At 33.3% G+C, this 22847-nt stretch overlaps 2 protein-coding genes across 7 annotated transcripts in view; one reads left to right on the forward strand and one right to left on the reverse strand.

Moving 5' to 3' along the window:
* Window positions 1-22847, forward strand: part of LOC126889419 (probable phospholipid-transporting ATPase IM) — a 534973-nt gene that overhangs the window by 343468 nt on the left and 168658 nt on the right. The gene's annotated exons all lie outside the window — the stretch shown is intronic.
* Window positions 4346-6853, reverse strand: LOC126889422 (uncharacterized). 2 transcript variants are annotated; one of them, XM_050657727.1, is made up of 3 exons: window positions 6590-6853; window positions 5516-6445; window positions 4346-5450 (listed from the first exon to the last, which is right to left on the reverse strand). In XM_050657727.1, exons 2-3 carry the CDS (start codon window positions 5613-5615, stop codon window positions 4396-4398), a joined length of 1155 nt encoding a protein of 384 aa, XP_050513684.1. In that variant the 5' UTR covers window positions 5616-6445; window positions 6590-6853; the 3' UTR covers window positions 4346-4395. The 2 variants fall into 2 exon arrangements, with proteins under 2 accessions (XP_050513684.1, XP_050513685.1); XM_050657728.1 differs by lacking the exon at window positions 6590-6853 and having other exon boundaries at window positions 5516-6020; window positions 6253-6526.

Raw genomic sequence — 22847 nt, forward strand, 5'->3', positions numbered from 1 at the left:
ATAATGCGCTACAAGCTGCATTATACTATTATACCTCTTTTGGGTTCTTCTAACCCTGGATAACTTTTTAGACTGCGTACTGCTCTGCTGTTGCCCCAAAGAGAAGTTTAAACTACACCCATACCTCGCTTTACGGCCTAAATACGTTCCACGAAACATGGCCGCAAAGCGAAATGCCGTATAACGAATCAATTATTCTAATACAAATTCATAAAAATTTAATGGGATCGGTTCCAAATTTGTTAAATATGTTACATGCTTTGTCGTTAAAAATAAATTTTATATGTTTATTTTATTTAAATCAAAAATACATACAAAGAAAGCACATACACCATACACTGGTATATAAAATAATAATAGATTCCAAAAACCAAAAATAATCTACAAACTCCAAGCTTTCTGTTGTATCTCAGATACTGTTGTATCTCCATATAACGGGTAAATGATTTTTATTTAGTCCTGTCATAGGCCTTGGATTTTTGGACAAATTAGAAGTGGTTTTAGCTTAAAATCACCAGTGGCGTTTGCACCAAGTAGCAAAGTTAATCGTTCTTTAGACCATTTATAACCAGGCGTAGATTTTTCGGTTTTTGAAATGTACATGCGAGCAGGCATTTGCTTCCAACAAAGTCCTGTTTTGTCTACGTTAAACACTTGTTCAGGTTTATAACCACCTTTTTCTATAATTCCCTTTAAAATGTTAAGATATTCCTTAGATGCGGCCTCATCTCATTTTATTTTCAAATTATGCATAAACAAGTGGAAATAGAAAAGAGTGTGCATCGAGATTGCGTTTGCTCGAGAATGACAACATGGGGCCGTTATATCGAAACATTTTAGGCCGTAAATCGAAATGTATGGGTGTCTTTGTTGTGTTATGTATTTTTTATTAACATTGTCACCAACATGATTATATCCAATTCATTAATATCTTACAAACAGTACTTATTGTACAGGGTGTAACGAAAATACAGGTCATAAATTTAATCACATAATCTGGGACCAAAAATAGTTTGATTGAACCTAACTTACCTTAGTACAAATGTGCATATAAAAAAAGTTACAACCCTTTGAAGTTACAAAATGAAAATCGATTTTTTTCAATATATCGAAAACTATTAAAGATTTTTTATTGAAAATGGACATATGGCATTCTTATGACAGTAGCATCTTAAGAAAAAATTATAGTGAAATTTGGACACTCTATAAAAATTTTATGGGGTTTATTTCCTTTAAACCCCCCAAACTTTTGTGTACGTTCCAATTAAATTATTATTGTAGTACCATTACTTAAACACAATATTTCTAAAACTTTTTTGGCTCTTAGTACTTTTTCGAAAAGTCAGTTTTTATCAAGATATTTTGAATATTTGTCAAATCCACCACATATTTGTATATGGTTAAGTACGATTATGAAGACTTGGTAATAATATGAAAATTTATGTATGATTTACATTTTTAGGTATATTTTGAACCGTATTAAAAAAGAAGCCATATCTCGATAAAAGGTGCCTTCTCGAAAAAATACAAAGAGGCAAAAAAGTTTTAAAAACATTGTGTTTAACTAATGGTATCGCCGTAATAGTTTAATTGGAGCGTACACAAACATTTGGGGGGTTTAAAGGAACAAAACCCCCATAAAATTTTTATGTAAACATATTAAAAAAGAAGCCACAACTCGATAAAAACTGCCTTATCGAAAAAATTCTAAGAGCCAAAAAAGTTTTAAAAATATTGAATTTAACTAATGGTATCACAATAATAATTTAATTGGAACGTACAGAAAAGTTTGGGGGGGTTTAAGGAACAAAACCCCCATAAATTTTTTATGGAAAGCACAGATTTCACTATAATTTTTCTTTAAGATGCTCCTGTCATAAGTATACCACATATCCATTTTCAATAAAAAATCTGTAATAGTTTTGGATATATTCGAAAAACTCGATTTTCATTTTGTAACTTCAAAGGGCTATAACTTTTTTTTTGTGCATATTTGTACTAAGGTAAGTTAGGTTCATTCGAACTATTTTTGGTCCCAGAATATGTGATTTAATTTATGACCTGTATATTTGTTACACCCTGTATATTGCAATGCTAAGAAATGTGCTGGAAAATACACTGGAATGCACGCCAAAAGTGAAGAAAGAAGAAGTTAAAACTGTTTTGACATAGTTCTATATGTTTTGACACAGTTACAATATGTGACAATTATGTTTGTCATATTTTCGCAATACTCAATTCTTCACTTAAGTACCAAAGTAGTAAAATATTATGAATCGTGCTTCTTGCTGCTGAATTATACAAACATGATTGGAAAGTATGAAGGTTTCTTAACAGTGCTGCATATACTTAATCGACATCAAAAATGTAAGTACAAAAATCAAGTTTTGCTTCTTAATATGACATTTAGACTTTATATAGAAAGTTATTGAAGGGAAATAGTCCAGAAAGCCACTGCGCATCCGCTAGGAAAAATATTCTAATTCGGATTTTTTGCACAATCTTACTCAAAAAGGACTCCTTTTAACAAATTTGCATGTTGCCAGGACCAAAAGGTGGTCAAAAATTTTTTAAACGTTTTTTTTTTGTTTTTTTCCTAAAATTATTTTTGTTGCATGGAAAAAAGTTTTTTTAGATTTTTTGGATCATTCCAAACAGAAAAGGTCTTTAGTGACTTTTCTCTAAAAATGATAGTTTTTGACATATAAGCGATTAAAAATTGAAAAATTGCGAAATCGGCCATTTTTAACCCTCAAAAACTATGTGAAAAACTGAAAATTTGAATGTTGCCAAGGTAGGTAGATATTCTTTAAACATCGATTGATGAAACCCGAAGAGTTTTTTGCAATACAATATTCAAAACTCCTTTGTTTTTTAATTGCTAATCAAGCGTGCGATACACTATTTTCCACCGACAGTATGGTGCAAATGAAAGGAATAAATTCGTTATTTTGTAAACCGGCAACTTTAAAGAAAAATCCCGAAACAGGTCGATTTTTATTTTTAAGTTATGCTATTGTGACATATATGGTATACTAGTGACGTTATCCGTCTGGGCGTGATGACGTAATCGATGATTTTTTTAAATGAGAATAGGGGTCGTGTGGTGGCTCATTTGAAAGGTTCTTCAATTGTCTATTCAGTAATGTAAACATTTACATAATTAGAGAATTAAAGAACCTTTCAAACGAGCTAGCACATGACCCCTATTCTCATTTAAAAAAATCATCGATTACGTCATCACCTCCAGATGGATGACGTCACTAGTATACCATATATGCCATAATATCATAACTTAAAAATAAAAATCGACCTGTTTCGGGATTTTTCCTTTAAGTCGCTGGTTTAGGAAATAACGAATGTATTCCTTTCATTTGCACCATACTGTCGCGACATGTCGGTGGAAAATAGTGTCGCGCACGCTTGCTTAGCAATTAAAAAACAAAGGAGTTTTGAATATTGTATTGCAAAAACCTCTTCGGGATTTCATCAATCGATGTTTAAAGAATATCTACCTACCTTGGCAACATTCAAATTTTTAGTTTTTCACATAGTTTTTGAGGGTTAAAAATGGCCGATTTCGCAATTTTTCAATGTTTAATCGCTTATATGTCAAAAACTATCATTTTTAGAGAAAAGTCAATAAAGACCTTTTCTGTTTGGAATGATCCAAAAAACCTAAAAAAACTTTTTTCCATGCAAAAAAAATAATTTTAGGAAAAAAAAAAAACGTTTAAAAAATTTTTGACCACCTTTTGGTCCTGGCAACATGCAAATTTGTTAAAAGGAGTCCTTTTTGAGTAAGATTGTGCAAAAACTCCGAATTAGAATATTTTTCCTAGCGGATCCGCAGTGGCTTTCTGGACTAAAACTATATAAAAGGTTCGTATTCGTAAGTGAATATTTCTTGATATTTTCGAACATGAAAATCGTAATATTTCTTATACATTTTTTTTCTTCCTTATTGGCTTTGGATTACTTGATCCATTCAGCCACGATAGATAATAAATTACTGTTTGCTACAATATTCCAAATATAATACATTGCATTACATAATACCGAGGGGTAAACCACTAGCCTCAAAATTGTACAATGATTTCCAAATTTGGCAATCATTGCTTAATGATTCCCAACTATTTCTGATGATTCCTAAGGATTTCTAGGTTTTGCAATATGATTCCTAGGTATTTCCATATGATTTCCAAGGATTTCCATATGATTTGCAAGGATTTCCATATGATTTCCATGTGGTTTCAAAGGATTTCCATATGATTCCCATTTCAGTTTTTATTATTTTATAGGATTTAAATTTAAAACCGATAATAAAAATAATTAAAAACCAATAATTAAGCAAAGTAGCTTTATTAACATAATAAATAACATAAAAAAATATGTTTAATTTTTTAATGATTTGATGGATTTGATTGTTTTGTATTTCTGTTTAATAGCAATCAAATCATTTCTTTTTAAAGAAAATGGTTCAGTTCCGCTTAGACTAACTGGTCCATAAAATATAAACTCTTTGTGAACATCTTGGATATCATCTTTTTTGGGCCACTTAAAAGTATCCAGGTCTTGTTGTAAAAATTTCACTTTAAACTTTTCTGAGCTGTAGCTGTTGATGACACGCCCTAGATACCATTGTGTATCATAAAACACAGCATAATAAGATTCTAGCTGAATTACTGGCATTTTTGTACTTTCGTTATGGCAATCTTCTAAGTCAGAGAAATCTTCACTCAAAGTTTCACTTTCTAAGCTAATCTCATCTGATTCAGATCGAGATTCAGATGTACTATCTTTATGAGCTCGTTCATGAGGTTGACGAAACATTTTTCTTTTTTTGATATTGCCTGCTGGTTGAAGTCCTTGGCCTGGCTTTTTCCTGAACTGTTTTTTTTTTGATAACCCCTTATGCGTATTTTTAACTGTCATTCCCTTTACCCGGAGCAGTCTGTCGGTTGATAAACGACCCTGTTTTTCCTGAAAAAACCAAATTAGAGTAGATTTTTTTATAATTCGTGTTTTTTTGTCTTTAAGTGTCACTGACAGACACGATTTTTGTGCTTTCTTTTGACCCGTATAGTCTCTCAAATGTAAAGAGTCATAATTATTAAATGTAGAGGTATATTCAAGAAACTCCCGGTCTTCATTAGAAAAGTCTGGCTCGAGGTCTGGCTCATGTTCCTTTGAAATGGTATCAGTGATAATTATACTTCCCTGCACCTCTTCTTGCTCTTCCGGATTGTCACAAGTCGGTAAATTAATTTCTGTACAACAATCCCTGTTCATTTCCATCCCAATTTTTTTAGCGTCAGATAGTGCGTCTTCTTGGGCCTTTTTAATTATGTTAATCATTTCATCAGTTGATGGAAACTCAGTTACTTTAAAGACACTTGAATTATTTCCAAGTCGTTTGTTTTCTTGCCTGGGGAATCTAAAATTGGGACCTGGAAAATAAAGGATTGATCAAATCGAGAATTAAAATAACTTTAGCAGCCAATATGTTATTTACCTAAGTCTGTGCTTATCTCATGCATAGCTTGTATACGTTTTAATCTTCTTAAAACATCCAGCAGTGTATAATTTATCATAGTTGAAAATGTGCTACTCATGGACCGAGTTTCTCTAAATACTTTTTCACATGGCTGACTGCTATACAGCCATGGAAGAAAAGCTTCTGAAATTCCATTTTGCCGAAGTTTTTCAATGACTAAAATAATTCCATGAGCGTTTATTTCTATGCATGTATAGGCATTTGTGGTGATAAAATTCTTTTGGATATTTTCACCATTTTTTTTTTAGCCAGGCTTTCCAAATACGCATGAAAAAAGTTGAATACCAAATTAGGTATACTCGTCTTTCAACACTAATTTCTTTTAACAAGAATGCATCCAATATGTTGCGAGTCAGTATTAAATATTGCCTTGTAGCTTCGGCGTTGGGAACTTCCTTAAGCATATTTGTGACATGTTCAGAACTTAACTTGTCTATTGCATTGAAGTTCATTTTGTCGGAAGCTAAAAAGAAAAGTGTCAGTGCATAGCTCAAAAATGTTTTGTGGACCGAAAATTATTATCTATGTAATACAGCCAAATGCATAATAGTCCTACCATAGCTACATACATACATACATATATATCTAGTTGGGACTTTAATTTGAATAAAGCTGACAAATTGATATATTTTTACGTTTTTCTGGAAGATTCTTGATTAGAAAAGTAAGTAGCAAATTTATTCTAGTATACTTACATTCAAGGAAGCTCTTGCATAATAAGTGTTTATCTCTAGGATAGTTTTCAATTATGTACCGTATATTGTCAATAGATACTCGTTTTCCTCCCATATTCATAGAAATATTTTCATTTAATAAACGAGTCTTAAGCTTCGTTGATATATGTATAGTGTCTTGAAAAACTGCTGGATTTTCTAAATTGTAATTCGCCTAAAAATAATTACAAATTAAGTATAGAATAGTAGAGCAAAATATGTATTGTTTTCGAGATTGTTTTATAGTGAGAAAAAAATAAAAATTTTTGAGGTTTTATAAAATTATGAATTTAGAATATCACAGTACTATATAACTAACCTGAAAATAGGGAGAGTAAGGGTTCAATGAAGTAAATGACAATTTCGATATAATTTTCATACTTTTTAAGCACCGAGTGTCACCATCGCTTGAAAAGCCCAAAATTGTAATTCCATGTTTTCCTGCTTCCTTTATGAGATATTGCCATCGTTTATAAACATCTTCTGAGGTAAATCTATTATCACTGCCAAATATTGATATACAAAATGCGGGTGATCCATCTACTAATGGCTGAGCCATAAAAATATATGCATTTATTGCTAATGTTTTAGTCTTAAAAGCATTTTCAATGTCGCTAACTGAATCAACTGGGAATTTGTTAATGCGAGGAAATCTCGTCTGTTCCTGTAAAGGTGCTACAAAGCCAACCATTTGATTTGAAGCTGAATCATATTGGACTTTTTTGATGAGTGCAGTTTGATCTTCGGATATAAAAATTATGGGTGGATAATTTCTCTTTTGTAAATAAAGTTTTAAGTCTTCAATTCTCACTTCACCCTCTAATATATTATTCATTTCTTCTAGTTGTCTGTGAATAGTTGTGACAGAAGGCAGTATATTTTTTAAATTTGAGTGCAATATTTCATAACTCATCCTTCCTGCGCTAATGAATATATAAAGCCAGAATCGTTTCATTCCATCATCAAATTTATTTGTGTGTCCTGATTTATTTTTAGAGTTTCTTATTGCTGAGTCTAATAGATATTTTAGTAGGCCTTTGGTGCCATAATTAAATTTATTAATGCCTTGATTTTCGGTAAGGATACTTAGGGTGTTTGTAACTTCTGGGTTAGTGTCTATGGCATGATTTATGGTATTTAGAAAAGTTGTTATTTGTGTTTGATGATATGGTAACTCATTTAATATGCGCAAGCTTCTTTCTGTTCTGGAATTGCTATCATCAAATAAAGATTTAGCTTTGGGAGACTTTACTTTTTCAGAACCATTATTGCTTTGATTGATTTCCGCTACATTGTCAAGAAAGAAAAAATCTTCCAATGGAGATGAATTGTCTGGATTATACTCTAATTCAGATACTGGGATATCATTTACAACTTGGCTGGCTCCTTGATGTTCCTCAGTAGAAAAATCATTAACAACAATTGTTCTTAGTTGACTCGACGATTGATTATCTGTTGGAGAGTCTGTGTCGAGGTCTGTGTTATAGTGTAAAAAAACCCCATTAGGATTATTTTGCTGTGCCTCATCATGAATTTCGTAATTTTGGTCAATGAACGAATCATTTTGACTCAATTCAGTAGTCAATTCCAAGTGCAATCCAGATGATGTCGAAGCTCCATAATTTAAATCTGTATTGGGATCGGTTAGGTCAAAGAGATTTCCTCTTGGATCTTCAAAATCTTGGTTTAAGTCACATTTTTTATTAGCATCTTTTTTTATAAAGTTAAGTATAGTGGTCTGAATTTCGGGTTTCTGCGGTTTAATCGGTAATTTTTTAGTTAAGTTGGTTCCATCATCTTTAAAATGTATTTTATAATGTCTCAGGAAGTTTGAAATCACCCATTTTCTTCCGGTTTTGGAGTTCTTCACTGAATAGGCTGAAGAAATAAATGTACATAAAGGGCAAGATATTTTTGCAGTAAATTCACCATCCATTTTGACTTTAAGGTTTTTGGAATTATTTAAAACATCTTGTAATCGTTCTTCACTAATTTTGCCTTTGTCGAATTCATTTCGTGAAAATTTATCGATATAGCTTCGACTAATATTTAAAACATGCTGCATCGCATAATTAACTTGCTCTTCATCTTGAGAAACACAACCATCATTTGGAGTACAAAAACCATCGCCTTCATTACCACTCTCAGATCGAGATGTACTTTTATTTGTCACTGTTCTTCTCTTTTAGGGGAAAGTTTTTTCAGCTGGACAGCCTTCAGACCTTTCACAAAGAAGTGGACGTTTTAGCAGTTTAATTTTTTTTTCTGATTCTTCCTTTACAAAGCGCAAAAGCTTTTTATGGCCTTCCGGAATTTTAAATAGAGAGCATTCTTCGCTGACAATTCCAAACATTGCTTTTTTTTCTTCTCCTTTCAATACCTTTGAAAGGACGTCCCTTGCATAACACTCCATTCTCTCAATGTCTTCATCAATATTAAACTGTGAAAGGGAATATAAATTATCAAATCCGTTGTATATAAGAAGTGATTTGAGATAAGCGGGAACTTCAGCTTCAAAACTTTTTAACAAACCATTAATATATTCCATCGTAAGTAACCTGAAAATAATAACAAATCTAACTCTTAAATAAAGCAATGCCTTTTTACGAGTATATCTCGGAGTATATATAGTACCTATTCTTATTAGATACATTATAACAGTGCTGTCAGATTCGAGCACAGTTTGATTGCAACGACGTACTTAAGCCATACTCTCTAACTTTTACACTGTTCATAATAATTTTATTTTATTTTAATTATTATGTAATGTTAGTTCAGCTAGTCCTAACAAGAAAGGTATAAATTAGTTATCATTAAAAATGTAAAATTTATAGGGCCTGGTTGGAAATCAAAGAAGCCAGAATGTTTGCTGGGTTTGTTAATAATAAATACAAATTAATAAATTTAAATACAGTGAATGCAATATTGACCCTTTAAATTTACATAGATGCAAATCAAACAAATCTAAACAATTCAACTAGATTATTAGCTAAAGATGCTGATAATGTCGGTACAATCACATATTTTTTAAATTCCATACTCAAGAATTAGTATTACTTACCAGTTTTGTAATTTTTTAGCACTAAAAACACTCAAAAACCCACAAAATCTAAACAAAAACAAGGCAGCTAAAACATGTGTGAACACAAGTGATATTAAAAAGTGAGGTTATTTCTATGGATTTCCACATTGATTTCCATGGATTTCCAAGTGATTCCCATGGATTTCTATGTGATTCCCATGGATTTCTATGTGATTCCCATGGATTTCTATGTGATTCCCATGATTTCCATGTGATTCCTATGGATTCCCAAGTTGATTCCCATGTATTGCCAGGTGATTACCCAAAAAATGTACAATGATTTCTAATAGTGGTTTACCCCTCGCATAATACATTACATGTGCGCACATATAATACTTATGCACGCACATACATACATACATATGTAGAAGTGGAAACATTTAATTGACCAGTAGGTATACTCCTCATTCATGGCCCTAACTAACTTAAATTAATTTACAAATAATTAAATCGACAAAAAAAAACTACATGCTAATACTAAATACTAATACTAAATGCTAATAAATATATGTTTTTTTTTACACAGCGATAAGGCTTCAACCCGGATCAACCCCGCGGAGGTTTACACCCTCTTTGTGTTTTTAATTTTTTTTTCTCTTTTTTATTTTTTTATAATTTATTATGCTTTTTTTTTATTTATTTAATTTTTTTTTTAATAAGATTTAATTCTTATACATAATATACTTATAACGGAGCAAACGCTACATGTAGTTAAGAAATATAGTTTTTGCAAATTACTTGTATTGGTCGCTTCAATGTACGATAGTATGTAGTCTTTTTAACAAGATATAATAAAATATCGTTGTAACTCACACACAGCAGGAATATGCCACGGTAATTACGGGCTCCATTTTGTCACCTTTCTTGTACGTACAGCGAAACCAATTCTATCTTTTTAATCAGCTCTGCTGGTATTTTGGTTTGGAAATCAAGAGCCTTATTGTTTTCCAGCTTGTGTATACCTTCACAAACTTCGTCTAATTCTGGCAGCATCATCCCCACTTCCACTGTTTCTTACTCTGTTTGGTCATCTCCTTGAATGTCGTGAAAATTTAAAAGCTCTTCAAAGTTTTCTTTCCATCGCTTTATTATCTTTTGTTTTGTGTTAAGATGTTTATGTTCCCATATTTGTCTTTAATTTAGGTTTTTCGCTATTTCTTCTAGCTACTACTGCTTTGTACTTTTCTTTTAGTTGTTTAATTTTGTTTTCGTGGTACTTTCTTTTCATCTGTCTTATGATATTTCTGACCGCGCGCTTTTCTTGGTATCTCTATTCATGTATATTGGGGTTATCCAACCACTTCGTCTATTAGATCAAGTCAAGTCATTTATTCATGTTAATATACAAAAGTACTTCATACGTCAAAAAAAAGTGTACAACTTTGGTTCACAGATATAAAGTACAAGTATAAAAACACAAGGCATAATATGAAATAATACATACATTAATTAAAACAAACAATTTCTGGGTTCCTAAGAATAAACAAAGTACAATTTAATAGTTCAAAACCCAGTTCCAAACATTAAAGTTAAAATTTAAAAATTCAGCACTGCTGTAAAATACTTGACTTATGAGAAAATTCTTTAGTGATTTTCTAAATTGTAAAATTGGCATTTCAGTAATTTCATTAGGCAACTTGTTTTAATATGTTACACCATAAGAGTTTGGTCCGTCTCTACTCCTTTGGAGCCTGGTTTAGGGCAGTATTAAGGCATGCTTATTCCTGGTTTCATATCGACGTACATCCTCATGTCTTTGATGACAATCTATATTTTGTTTTACATGAACAATACTCTCTAGAATAAATAGCGAAGGCAGAGTTAAGTCGACTTTACACTACATGATTTATCATGTGATTTGTCATATGATTTTTCCCATGACGAGCCGCATGACAATGCTTATGACAAAACGAGCCGTATAACAATGCAAAATCATATGACAAATCACACAGTGTAAACATGTAAATTTCACTCCATGACCAAATCATATGACAAATCACATGATAAATCATGTAATGTAAAGTCGACTTTAGTATGTGCCGTGCAACAAATGCTTGCCGACATTCTTTCTGATAGGACAGGCCAGCAATTATCCTTACTATTCTTCTCTGAATACGAAAGACGTCTTTGGCTCCAGCACTGTGACCCCATGCCAAAATTGCATAGCTGATGTGTGAAGACACAGTGCAAAATAGGCCTGTTGTAAAGTGAACTGAGATACACACTTAGAAAGTCTTCTAATCAGGAAAGTTGCAGTTCCTAACTTAGCAACAAGGGACCTTGTATGAGCTTTCCAACATAGTCCTGCATCCAAGTAAACCCCCAAAAATTTTATTTGTTTGTTTGCATCTCCGGATGGAAGCTGTGTTGTTGAAAGAATCAAAGACTGGGTTTTACTGAGGTTTGGAAGCAACATATTTGCTGCAAACCATTGTTCTGCCTTATCTTGTGCTCGTTTTGATGCCCCTATTGCTGCATTACAATCCCAATCTTTGCAGGTAATAGTACTAGTGACATCAGCAAAAAGAGTAAATGAACTGGTAAGGTCTATCTGTGGAAGATCATTAATATAAATTAAAAATAAAAGTGGTCCCAATATTGACCCTTGAGGTAATCCGATATTTATAGCTCTCTCTGCCGACCTACCCACCTGCACACTCTGCTTTCTATTGGAGAGATAGCTGAAGATCATTGCAATGCTACTATCTCCAAACCCATATCTCTCCAATTTCCTGAGAAGCAGTTTGTTCTTTACTCTTTGTTACAACCTTGTAACATATCGATAATATATTCCTACCTATACGATTTTAATATAATTTATCGCATCTTCTACTAATTTATCTTTATACATATGTTCGGACATCTGCCCTTTTAACTCGAATATGAGAAAAGTCATTCAATTACTAATCCATTGGAACTGTCCGTATTTCCGTTGACTGTCCTTTTGACCTTTTGACTTGGAAACCTTTACGCTCTGAAACAAATTCATAATTTCGATCCTAAGTTATTTTTATTTCTCACACGTTTTCAGCCTTCATAAAAACAATTTATAGCAATTCACCATATATATGGATCAACATAGCTGGGATTAGAAGCTCAAGTTCAGTTCGATATTGCATTTTTATGTTCTCCAAACTACTAAAAGCCCCCCTCGGTAGAAGAAGTGAAAATATCTATAGAAAAACTAAGAAACCACAAATCCCCAGGCAGCGATGGCATCCCAGCAGAGTTATTTAAGCACGGTGGAGAGCAGCTCACCAAGGTGATGCGAGAAATTGTTTGTAAAATTTGGTCTGAGGAGCAAATGCCTGAAGAATGGAGCTTAGGCTTAATATGCCCGTTACACAAAAAGGACAACCAACTGGAATGCAATAATTACCGCGGAATAACTCTCCTAAATACAGCATACAAGATATTGTTAAACATTTTGCACGAGAGATTGAAGCCTTATACCGAAACGTTTCTAGGAGAACATCAGGCAGGATTCAGGCGTGGACGTTCAACCATTAACCAGATCTTTACACTACGACAGATCCTGGAAAAAGCGCAAGAGTTTCACATAGATATGTACCATATTTTTGTCGATTTTAAAGCTGCATATGACAGTGTCTTAAGACCAAGTCTCTACAACGCTATGAATGAGTTAGGAATTCCAGAAAAACTCATATGTATGATAAAAGTGACAATGGCGAAGATGATATCAGCAGTAAAAATTCAAAACGACTCGTCAACCCCATTTGAAATACATAGGGGGTTAAGACAGGGAGATGCGCTGGTGTGTAATGTAGCATTAGAAAAGGTCGTACGAGACGCTAATATAGATAGCAGGGAACAATATTCAATAGATCTGTCCAAATTCTAGCATATGCAGACGACGTGGACATTGTAACAAGAACCAGAGCGAGAACTGCGGAAATCCTAACCGAGCTAGTAGCAGCAGCACAACGAATGGGGTTACATATAAATCGAAATAAAACCAAATTCATGGCGACTAACACAAACACAAGAGCTGGAAATGTTGACGCAGATCTAATCATCAATGACCCAAACTTCGAAGCGGTCAAAGAGTTCATATATCTAGGAACATCGGTTAACCCCAATAATAACACATCAGGGGAAATAAAAAGACGAATAATAATTGCAAACAGGTGTTATCATAGTCTATCAAAGTACTTAGCTAACAAACATCTGTCTCAAAAAACTCGTATAAGGCTGTATAGAACATTGGTAGTCCCCGTTCTCACATATGGATCAGAGGCATGGACGCTAACTAAAACAGATGAATCCGCTCTATCGATTTTTGAAAGAAAGGTGCAACGTAAGATATTCGGAGCGGTCTGTGAGAACGGAATATGGAGGCGTAGATATAACTTTGAACTGCAGAATATCTACAAGCATACGTTTGGTGGAAAAGATATTATCACTATAATTAAGCGAAACCGCCTGCAGTGGGCAGGCCATGTAGCCCGGGCCCCCTGAATCGAACATGATAAAAAAGATTCTAACAGCGCAACCCGTTGGAATGAGAAGACGGGGTAGACCCAAGGTTCATAAATAGACAGGTTGCATGGTAACTTTCCACCAATCAGCGTCGAGAATCTAATGGCGGGAGTGACGTCACCCAGAATGCTGCATTCAAATTCATTCACTTCACTCATTGAAATGAACTCGGAAAGTAGGAATGTTTTTAATGATTGAAAATATATATGTATATTTAAAAAAAATACGTTTGGATTTTTAATGACTATTTATTTAATATATTCTTTAAAAAATGTGGTAGATACCTGTAGAGCTACAAAAATCATAGAATATAATTGCAATTAAATATATGCAGTAGAATAGCATTACTACTTAATTAAAGCAGAAGTAGATTCTTTCTTGTGTTTATATATGGGACTAAATCATTCAAATATCCTAGGTATATTAATAATGGGTTGAATACAATTTACTTTTTTAAATGATTTTGAGTAGGTATATAATCATTTTGAATTGGGGATAGTGCATGTAGTACATTATTATAAATTCCTTCTAACATGTAAACCATGGTGAAAAAGAGATTCAACTAAAGATTTATGTACCTATCAAAATTAGTAGTTTTTCCCTTAAGTTTAACATAAGAGCATCTGATTACGTTAGGTACTGGATTATATCTAAAACTATTAAAACATTATGATTCCATTCAATAGGTACCTGTGAAGTTTTACATTAACAGAAAATTATAAAAAAATACAATTTCAGTGCAATAAAGGGAATTTTCCCCATTTTATATATTCATTTACTTTATAATTGTTTATTCAAACGATCTTCAGATGGCTGCAATATTAGTTATATTCTTTTATGAAACAATTAGGTAGGTACATATAATAGATCTATTATCTATAGACTTAATTAGATATATGATTATGATATATTGTTCAATAAGTCTAAGCAGACTGTAACGTACACAAATGATGTAAACTTGATGTGAAGAACCACAAGAGATATTACAGAACTGTATGTGGAGCTTAAAGAAAATGCGTAAGAAATAGGGCTAGGCGTCAACGTATATAACACTTCTTGTAAAAGAGTTTTGGGTTTAAGTTATTATACTAAAAACACTTAATGATATCTATAGATACATTATATCGCAAGATATAAACACAAATTTAAACACTAACGATATTTAATAACAAAATATAGCCTCCAAACCACGTATCCTATTATGTTTACAAACAATTCGTAAAATTGATCGTCTGGGTGACGTCACGATGACAATATTTCATTTGTCAATGTCAAAGTTACCATACAACCTATGGTATAGGGACCTTGGGGTAGACCAAAGCTGAGGTGGATGGACGGGGTAACACAAGATGCCGAGAAGATCGGAGTCGGCAACTGGAAAATGCAAGCAAGGGACAAAACAGAATGGCGTAGAAAGCTTGAGAAGGTCGAGGCCCTCTAAGGGCTGTAGCACCAAGATGATGATGAAACTACTAAAAGCTCTTTGTGGTACCAGACCGCCCTTATTTATTTTAAAATTTAAATTAGACACGCACAAAAGTAAATGATTGATTTCCCCTTCGTTGTGAAAGTCTAAAGAAGCCGGTTTCTTATGCTGCTCTTTTCAACGGCGATAATAGGTCTTTTCGTGGTGCACATCGTGAATGTACTCTGAACTTAACCCGGATACAAATATATGCGCAAGCGTGTCTCCGAATATATTCTGAATTTGTTTCTGCACGAACAGTTTCCGGATGTTTTTTGGGTTGCCTATGCCAATTGCCTAATTCTTTATCTTTATCTACGACATAGCATCGACAATCGACACCTCCGAGACAGGAAGTAATTTTACATATTAAAAAAAATTGCATTTTTTTGAACATTTAAAAGTCCTACAATCTCTTCCAAATCTTCGTCATTTGAACTGAGGTTCATTATCTAAAAAGGTTCTAAAAATAAGAAACTGAAATACATAATACAATTTAAAAACCTTACCTTTTACAAAATTTTTATGATAACACAACAATTTAAAATCTGTTAGGTTAGAAATAAAATCTCGAATCTCTAAGCAAAATAAATAAATTCGTCATATTAACCTCTGCACATGTGCGGACAATAAATCCTCTCTTTAATTCCAGAACCTGTTGAACGCATTCCGAATACGTTCAGGACAAGTTGTTGCGCTCCGCGAACAGAGAACTTTTTTTTCAGGAGGATTTTTCAACACCGCGAACAGCCAAAATTCTAATGCGCAAGCGTTCTTCCTCTGAACACGTTCAGGATGTGCACTACGAAAACACCTAATAGTTTCCTTCAAACACGGACGCAAATACGTTAATTTCAGTTTCGCAGTTGAATGTTTGTTTCAAAAACGGACTCCTGCTATGAAGGTTTATTTCAAAAACGGACATCTCCCCAACAGCGAATGAGAATGCTGTATTGTGATCACATGACTGCGAAATTAACCAATCAATCAATGATTATAGGAAGTGAGATTTTCATAAAAAGAATAATAGCAGTTGTGTACAAAAAAACCAATTTTTCTTGCATGGCACAAGTCGGTCTTTGATATGAAGCCACTCGAATATATTTTTGCGTTTGATTAAAATTCTTGGATAACAAAACAATCCTTGTCGATGCATTCATGATATTGCAATTTTACTAAACATTCTTCAGAGTTGATTTCTTTAAATGCTTTAAATGTGGTAATTGATTTCATAGTCTGTACTCTACTTAAAACTTTATTATATTTGTTGCCATGACAAATTGTGTTAAAGCGAGAAGAAATAAAAGTTCCTGTAGGATTCAAAATCACGATCATGCGTTAAGTCACAGGCAATTGGTATGCAATAAAAATTAATCAGCTTGTTTATGGGTATATGAATACATAGAAAAGTCTTAACAAATAATGTACTTGCCTTGTCCTTGAACCTGTTTATAAAAAGGTTAACTTGTGACCATTCAAATTAAGCATAAAATTTAATAACGCGTGCATGTGAGGGCCATTTTCATAATGCTTCAGTGCTTAAAAAGCAAATTTATTTATTTATATTTTGTGACTGCTTTTCTCACTCTACACAGCCGATATACCAGAGTCTCATAATACTACGATCGCTTCCTTTGCTGATGACGTAGCAATACTCGCTGTAAATGAAGATCACATACAAGCCTCACAAGACCTGCAACACCATCTGGACATACTCAGTGAGTGGTACACAAAATGGCGAACAAAAGTAAATAAAACAAAATCATCTCAAATAACGTTTACAAACCGTCACAACACATGCCCACCTGTAAGAATGGAAAATATACGAATACCAACAGTAACAGACGCTAAATACCTTGGCCTCCATCTTGACCAACGTCTTACTTGGAAAAAACATATACAGAGCAAAAGAAGACAACTAGACTTGAAATTTCGGCAAATGTATTGGCTCCTTGGACGCAGATCAAAACTCAACATCCAAAACAAAATTCTTTTGTACAAAACAATACTTAAACCTATTTGGTACTACGGACTACACCTCTGGGGCTGTGCAATGTGCAAAGTCAACATCACTGAACATCATCCAAAAATTTCAGTCTAAAGTTCTAAGATCAATAGTGGATGCACCATGGTATGTAACTAATCAAACACTTCACGAAGACTTAAATATACCTTTCATCAGAGAAGAAATCCATCGAGCATCTGAATCACAAAACGAGCGTACCATTCACCATGACAATAAGTTAGTAAGGGAATTATTCCATAATGGCCCTGCCACAAGGAGACTAGATCGAACCTGGCCTCAGGACCTATTTTAAAACTTAAACATAAATAGAATAAGATGAGACATCATTGGAAGTCTCTTCTTCATGCCCAAAAACATGGAATAAATTTACTTAATACTCTTTTAATGATGTAGATTGTAAATAAACATAATCACATAAAAAAAATATTTTGTGACTGTTCAAGCTCTTTTTACTAAATTTACTTTTCGCTATCGATCAATTGTGTATCAGAACTAAAATTTTATGTAACATTGTCCAATTCTCGAAATAGAATATTATGTAGGCTTTTCTTTGACTGAATATTAACCCTAGAATACGGGACGGTTTTTGCCAAACGTAAATACAGTACTATCGTAAATTTTACTACTCCATAGAAAAAAGCCTATATTTTTTACTTTGAATTTTTTATTCATTGTATAGAAAACAATTAAGATTCTTAGTATAAAAACAAAAGCATACAATTATGAAGCAAACATATTTGGGTATTTTTAGGAACATAGGGTACAACTAAACATAAGGTACAACTATCTCCTCGGTGTTCTCCGCAAATTGGCTTCTTGCACTCCTTGCAATAGTTGGTGGCCATGCGCCATTTTTTGCTTGGACAGTAGAACCAAGTCTTCCTCTTCTTTTTCTGGGTCATATTTGCATCATCTCCTTTAGTTATGTTGAGTATTTCAGCTATGTCTTGGAGAATATTTTATCTGTTTATCGCCATGACTATGACTGCTATCAGGGCCAGAGGATGCAGTTTCCAAATTGTCCTCTTCCCAGTCACTACCACTATCTTCAAACGGATCTGGATCACTCTCTTCCCCGTTCATAATATGTGCCGCTTCCTCCTCCAGTTTTTTTGTGGACAAAAACTTTGTATTTGATATCCTAGTAAGAAAAGCTCAAATATTAAATAGTATATCATGTAATGAGAATGAAAATAGTTATTTTCCTAACAAGCGCAGAAAGTCATTTTTTTCCGCACGCGACTGCAGTTTGCCGAACGACGCGAAGCGGGAGTTCCGCAAGCAGTCGAGTGCGGAAAAGAGACTTTCTGCAAAAGTTAGGACCAATATTTTTTCTAAGAGTCTTTAAAAAATTACCAAATCTTAATCAATTAATTTAATTAATATGAAAATACATACACAAATTATTTCTTTGACAGGGTTGTCAAAACCAAACTTTCAATATAATTAGTTAGCATGACGACGATCTTGGTTTCCATGACGATGATTTAAAACGACTGTTACTAGGTTTGTTCTAGCAAACAGTCAAACTAGTCAGAAACCGTCAGCAAACAGTTGGTTAGTGAGAAAACATAATACAGTCACCAGTGCTATCCCCTCTACTCACGCTGGTCCACTATTCGCTGATGGTTTCAAACCGTTTGAAACTGATGCTAGAACAAACCTATTGTCTACCGATTTGACTTTCGAATATTATGTCAAAATAATTTTATTTCATCGAATTGTCAGTAGTAATTGCACAAGAGCTCTAAAATTCTATATTAATTTTAGAGATCGAGTGCAATTTGTTGCGATTATTTCATGAATAAAGCTGTTCAAAACCAAAATTTTATTGTAATTTATTTATGTAAGTACAAATTAGTACTGTTAAAAACACACAGTTGATATAAAATATTTTACGGTTGAAAGTCATCACTTTTATAACTTTTAAAACATTAATTGTCATTAATGTCACTGAATGTATTTTTTCGTAGCAACGAAGGGCATCTGACGTAATATACTTGACGACGGGATATTATCAAAAATTATCACCTTAATTTGCATTTCTGTAGCTTTCTATTGGTCAGAATCTCCTATGAATGAAATAATCGCGTTAATTTCATTAAAACAGGAACACAATAAGATATATTTGAAATAAATTAATAAATAATATCTAAATATTAGTTTGTTGCATGTATTATAATTACTTTAAGGCCATATTAACATATCTAAATTAACACGCGTGCGGAAAAGTAAAACGCATGCGGAAAAGTAACACGCGTGCGGAAAAGTAACACGCGTGCGGAAAAGTGAAACTTTCTAAACTAAAATGCGTGCGCGAAAGTAGACATTTTTGCACGCTCGTAGAAAAAACAATTTACCTCAATTTTTTGTTACTAAAACACTCAAAATCAAAATACAAACAATAATAACCAGCTGATTTATTATATGACATAAACTTTCGTAAAATTTACGAACAAAGCGACGAAAAATGGTCTTAGAATTGGAAATTATAACAACCGTCTACTACACTATCAAGCTCAATACTAATGTGGTGGAAGGTACTCAATTGGGGAAATCGTTAAAATAAACGAGAGTGGATATTTTCTAATCTGTAATGGACGTAATGGTGTTCCCACTGAAAAAGTTCTCGTCCAGAAATCACAAGGGTTTTGCTTCCAGAACTTTTACCTCAGGTTTTTTCATTATTATTTTTATAGAAAGGTTTTCTGACAATTATTGTCACTGTCTCTTACTGGTGTATAATTGATTGCCTGGCTAATATAATGATCTTAAAACCATCCACAATTTAATTTTTGACTGTTTTTTTTTTGTAGAAGAAAACCAAGATTTGCTTAGGTATCTGATCAAAATCGAGTAATAAAATTTTTAAAATCAATTGTCATGTCACTACACACAATCTTCTTTCAACAAAATACACTGTTACCTTTGGTAATGACCTCTCATCCGTCAGTTCTATATATAGACGTTAACTGTACCAGTTCGTATAATATGTACATCAAAGTTTGCTGACACTTCCGAAGTACATATTCGATTTTTACATAGTCGAGCAGTTTTAAAATGGCCCTCAATATGCACATAATTTATGCTAAATTTTAATCATCACATATAACCTTCTAAACCTTTAACCTTTAAGAATTTTCAGTTTACCGGATGAAAATAGCACGTTTCAATATACTTAATTACATTAGTGATAGATAGTTTGACGGAATGCATAATACATTATACAGATTCGGCAATATTTTAACGTATGTATGGCAGTTGAATTACGACAAAAAAAGAAATTATGCGAAAAAAACAAATTAATGTAGATTTCAGCTATTCCCCACTCTCAGTCTAAGAGCTAGAGCCGGAAAATCATCGTCATAATTAATATGGAGTTTTGCATGTGAAATGTGTCTATTGTACATATTATATTGAATTATGACCCCTTTCAGGCTGACACCTCAGTGGATACAGGAAGTAGCAATAAGGAATGAAAGGGGAAAGTTAGTGGAGTCATTAAAGGTTTTCACCTCCTATTTTGTTAAACCTCCATCGATTTGCATGAAAATTGGTGACTAGTTAGAGCATACCTCAAGAAACAAAACTGATTTGGTGCCAACTTGCACTATTGCCCTGGGGGTGGAATTCACCCCTTATCAGGGGTGAAAACTATTTTATTAAAAATAACTCCATGTTTGTTAAATCATGTTATTAAAATAAATCAATACTTTTTGAGTTATTAAAAATCAAAGATTTGAATTTTTCGCGAAAAAAATGCATGGTGTAAAGCGGTTTTTTATAAATAACTCAAAAACTATAAGTTTTATCAAAAATGTTATATTTATCAAAATTGAAGATAATAAAATTCGAAAGAGTTCTCTTATTTTCATCATCACTTGTTTACGTTTGGTGTTATCAACTTCATCTGGAGCTCATTCACTTGATAGGTATTCTTGAGTACTTTGACAAGTGTTTAGTAAGTATGTATATATTTTAGAAAGTGCATCGTTTTCCCATTATTTAAGCTTGAGTACTCGTACTTAGATTTGAGTGCTAGCCGAAAAAAATATATATTCAATCAACTATAGCTCACTTTTAATTCATTCTAAAAGGTCTTTCACGTAAAGAATCCATTCGATTTTTTATTATCTTCAATTTTGGTAATCATAACTATTTTGTCAAAACTTACTGTTTTTGAATTATTTATGAAAAACCGCTTTACAGCATGCATTTGTTTCACGAAAAATTCAAATCTTTTATCTTTAATAAGTAACTCAAAAAGTATTGATTTATTTTAATAACTTGACATAACAAATTTTGCTTAAAATTTGTCCCTCTATCGATTTGTGGGGTTATTTTTAATACAATAGTTTTCTCCCCCGAGAAGGGGTGGTATCCACCCCCAGGCCAAAAGTGCAAGTTGGCACCAAATCAGTTTTGTTTTTTGAAGTATGCTCTAACTAGTCACCAATTTTAATGCAAATCGATGAAGGTTTAACAAAATAGGAGGTGAAAACCGTTAATGACTGCACTAACTCTCCCCTTTCATCCCTTATTGCTACTTCCTGTATCCACTGAGGTGTCAGCCTGAAAGGGGTCATAATTGTCAATATACAATGAACACATTTCACAGGAAAACTCCATATTACTTCTGAGGATGATTTTTCGGCTCTAGCTCTCCGTCTATCTACACATACGACCCAAGTACCGAATGTGTACTGTCAAATAAGTTCTACATAATTGAAGTGGTAGTTTGGCAGTTTCTCTCTAAGAAACAGTAAGTTTGATACTGTAAAAACCTCCTCGAAATAGCATGATTTAAGGAAGAAGAAGCTGACGTGTAAGAACTGTGCAGACATTTTGAAAATAAATGCATACTTACAACTAGTTTAAAGTTCTGATCATTCAAGACTCATTCACCGTTCCGGCACGTAGCGTTTCGTTTCCGAAAAATATTGATTTTAAAGCTCGAATCATATTATCATGCCCGGCACGTACCGTTTCGTTTCCGAAAAATATTGATTTTAATGGTTTTAAATATGAACAATTCATAGTGTCCGGAGCGTATCGTATCATACACTTCTTTGTTAAATCAGGTTTTTCGGAGACTACGTTACGTGCCGGAACGGTGCGGGCATGATAATATGATACTTGCTTAAATATGAACAATTCATACTGTCCGGAGCGTATAGTATCAGACAAATCTTTGTAAAATCAGGTTTTTCGGAGACTACGCTACGTGCCGGAACGGAGCGGGCATGATAATATGATTCTTGCTTGAGTAGCTCAGTAAATGCCGGTACCGGTCCCAAGCCCGGATAAAGGAGGAGGGTTGAGGCGATGGGCTAGCAACTCGTCCCTTGTCAAAAGAAATAAATGCTAAAAATTTCGACAAAAAGTCTCGGAATGCGGACGGATCAAAACAAAGACGACTAATGCAACAGAAAAGGAAAATGATATTGGCTGCATGGAATGTGCAAGGAGTTAAAACCAAACAAGCAGAAGTATTCAAAGAATTA

Source organism: Diabrotica virgifera, chromosome 8, assembly GCF_917563875.1.
Source record: "Diabrotica virgifera virgifera chromosome 8, PGI_DIABVI_V3a".
Lineage (NCBI taxonomy): Eukaryota > Metazoa > Arthropoda > Insecta > Coleoptera > Chrysomelidae > Diabrotica > Diabrotica virgifera.

Bases quoted from the DNA above. Each gene is read 5' to 3' on its own strand.
- LOC126889422 (XM_050657727.1), bottom strand. From the start codon at position 5,615: ATGAGTAGCACATTTTCAACTATGATAAATTATACACTGCTGGATGTT. The intron at 5,451-5,515 runs GTAAATAACATA...TTTATTTTCCAG, and splicing joins TGAGATAAGCACAGACTTAG to GTCCCAATTTTAGATTCCCC.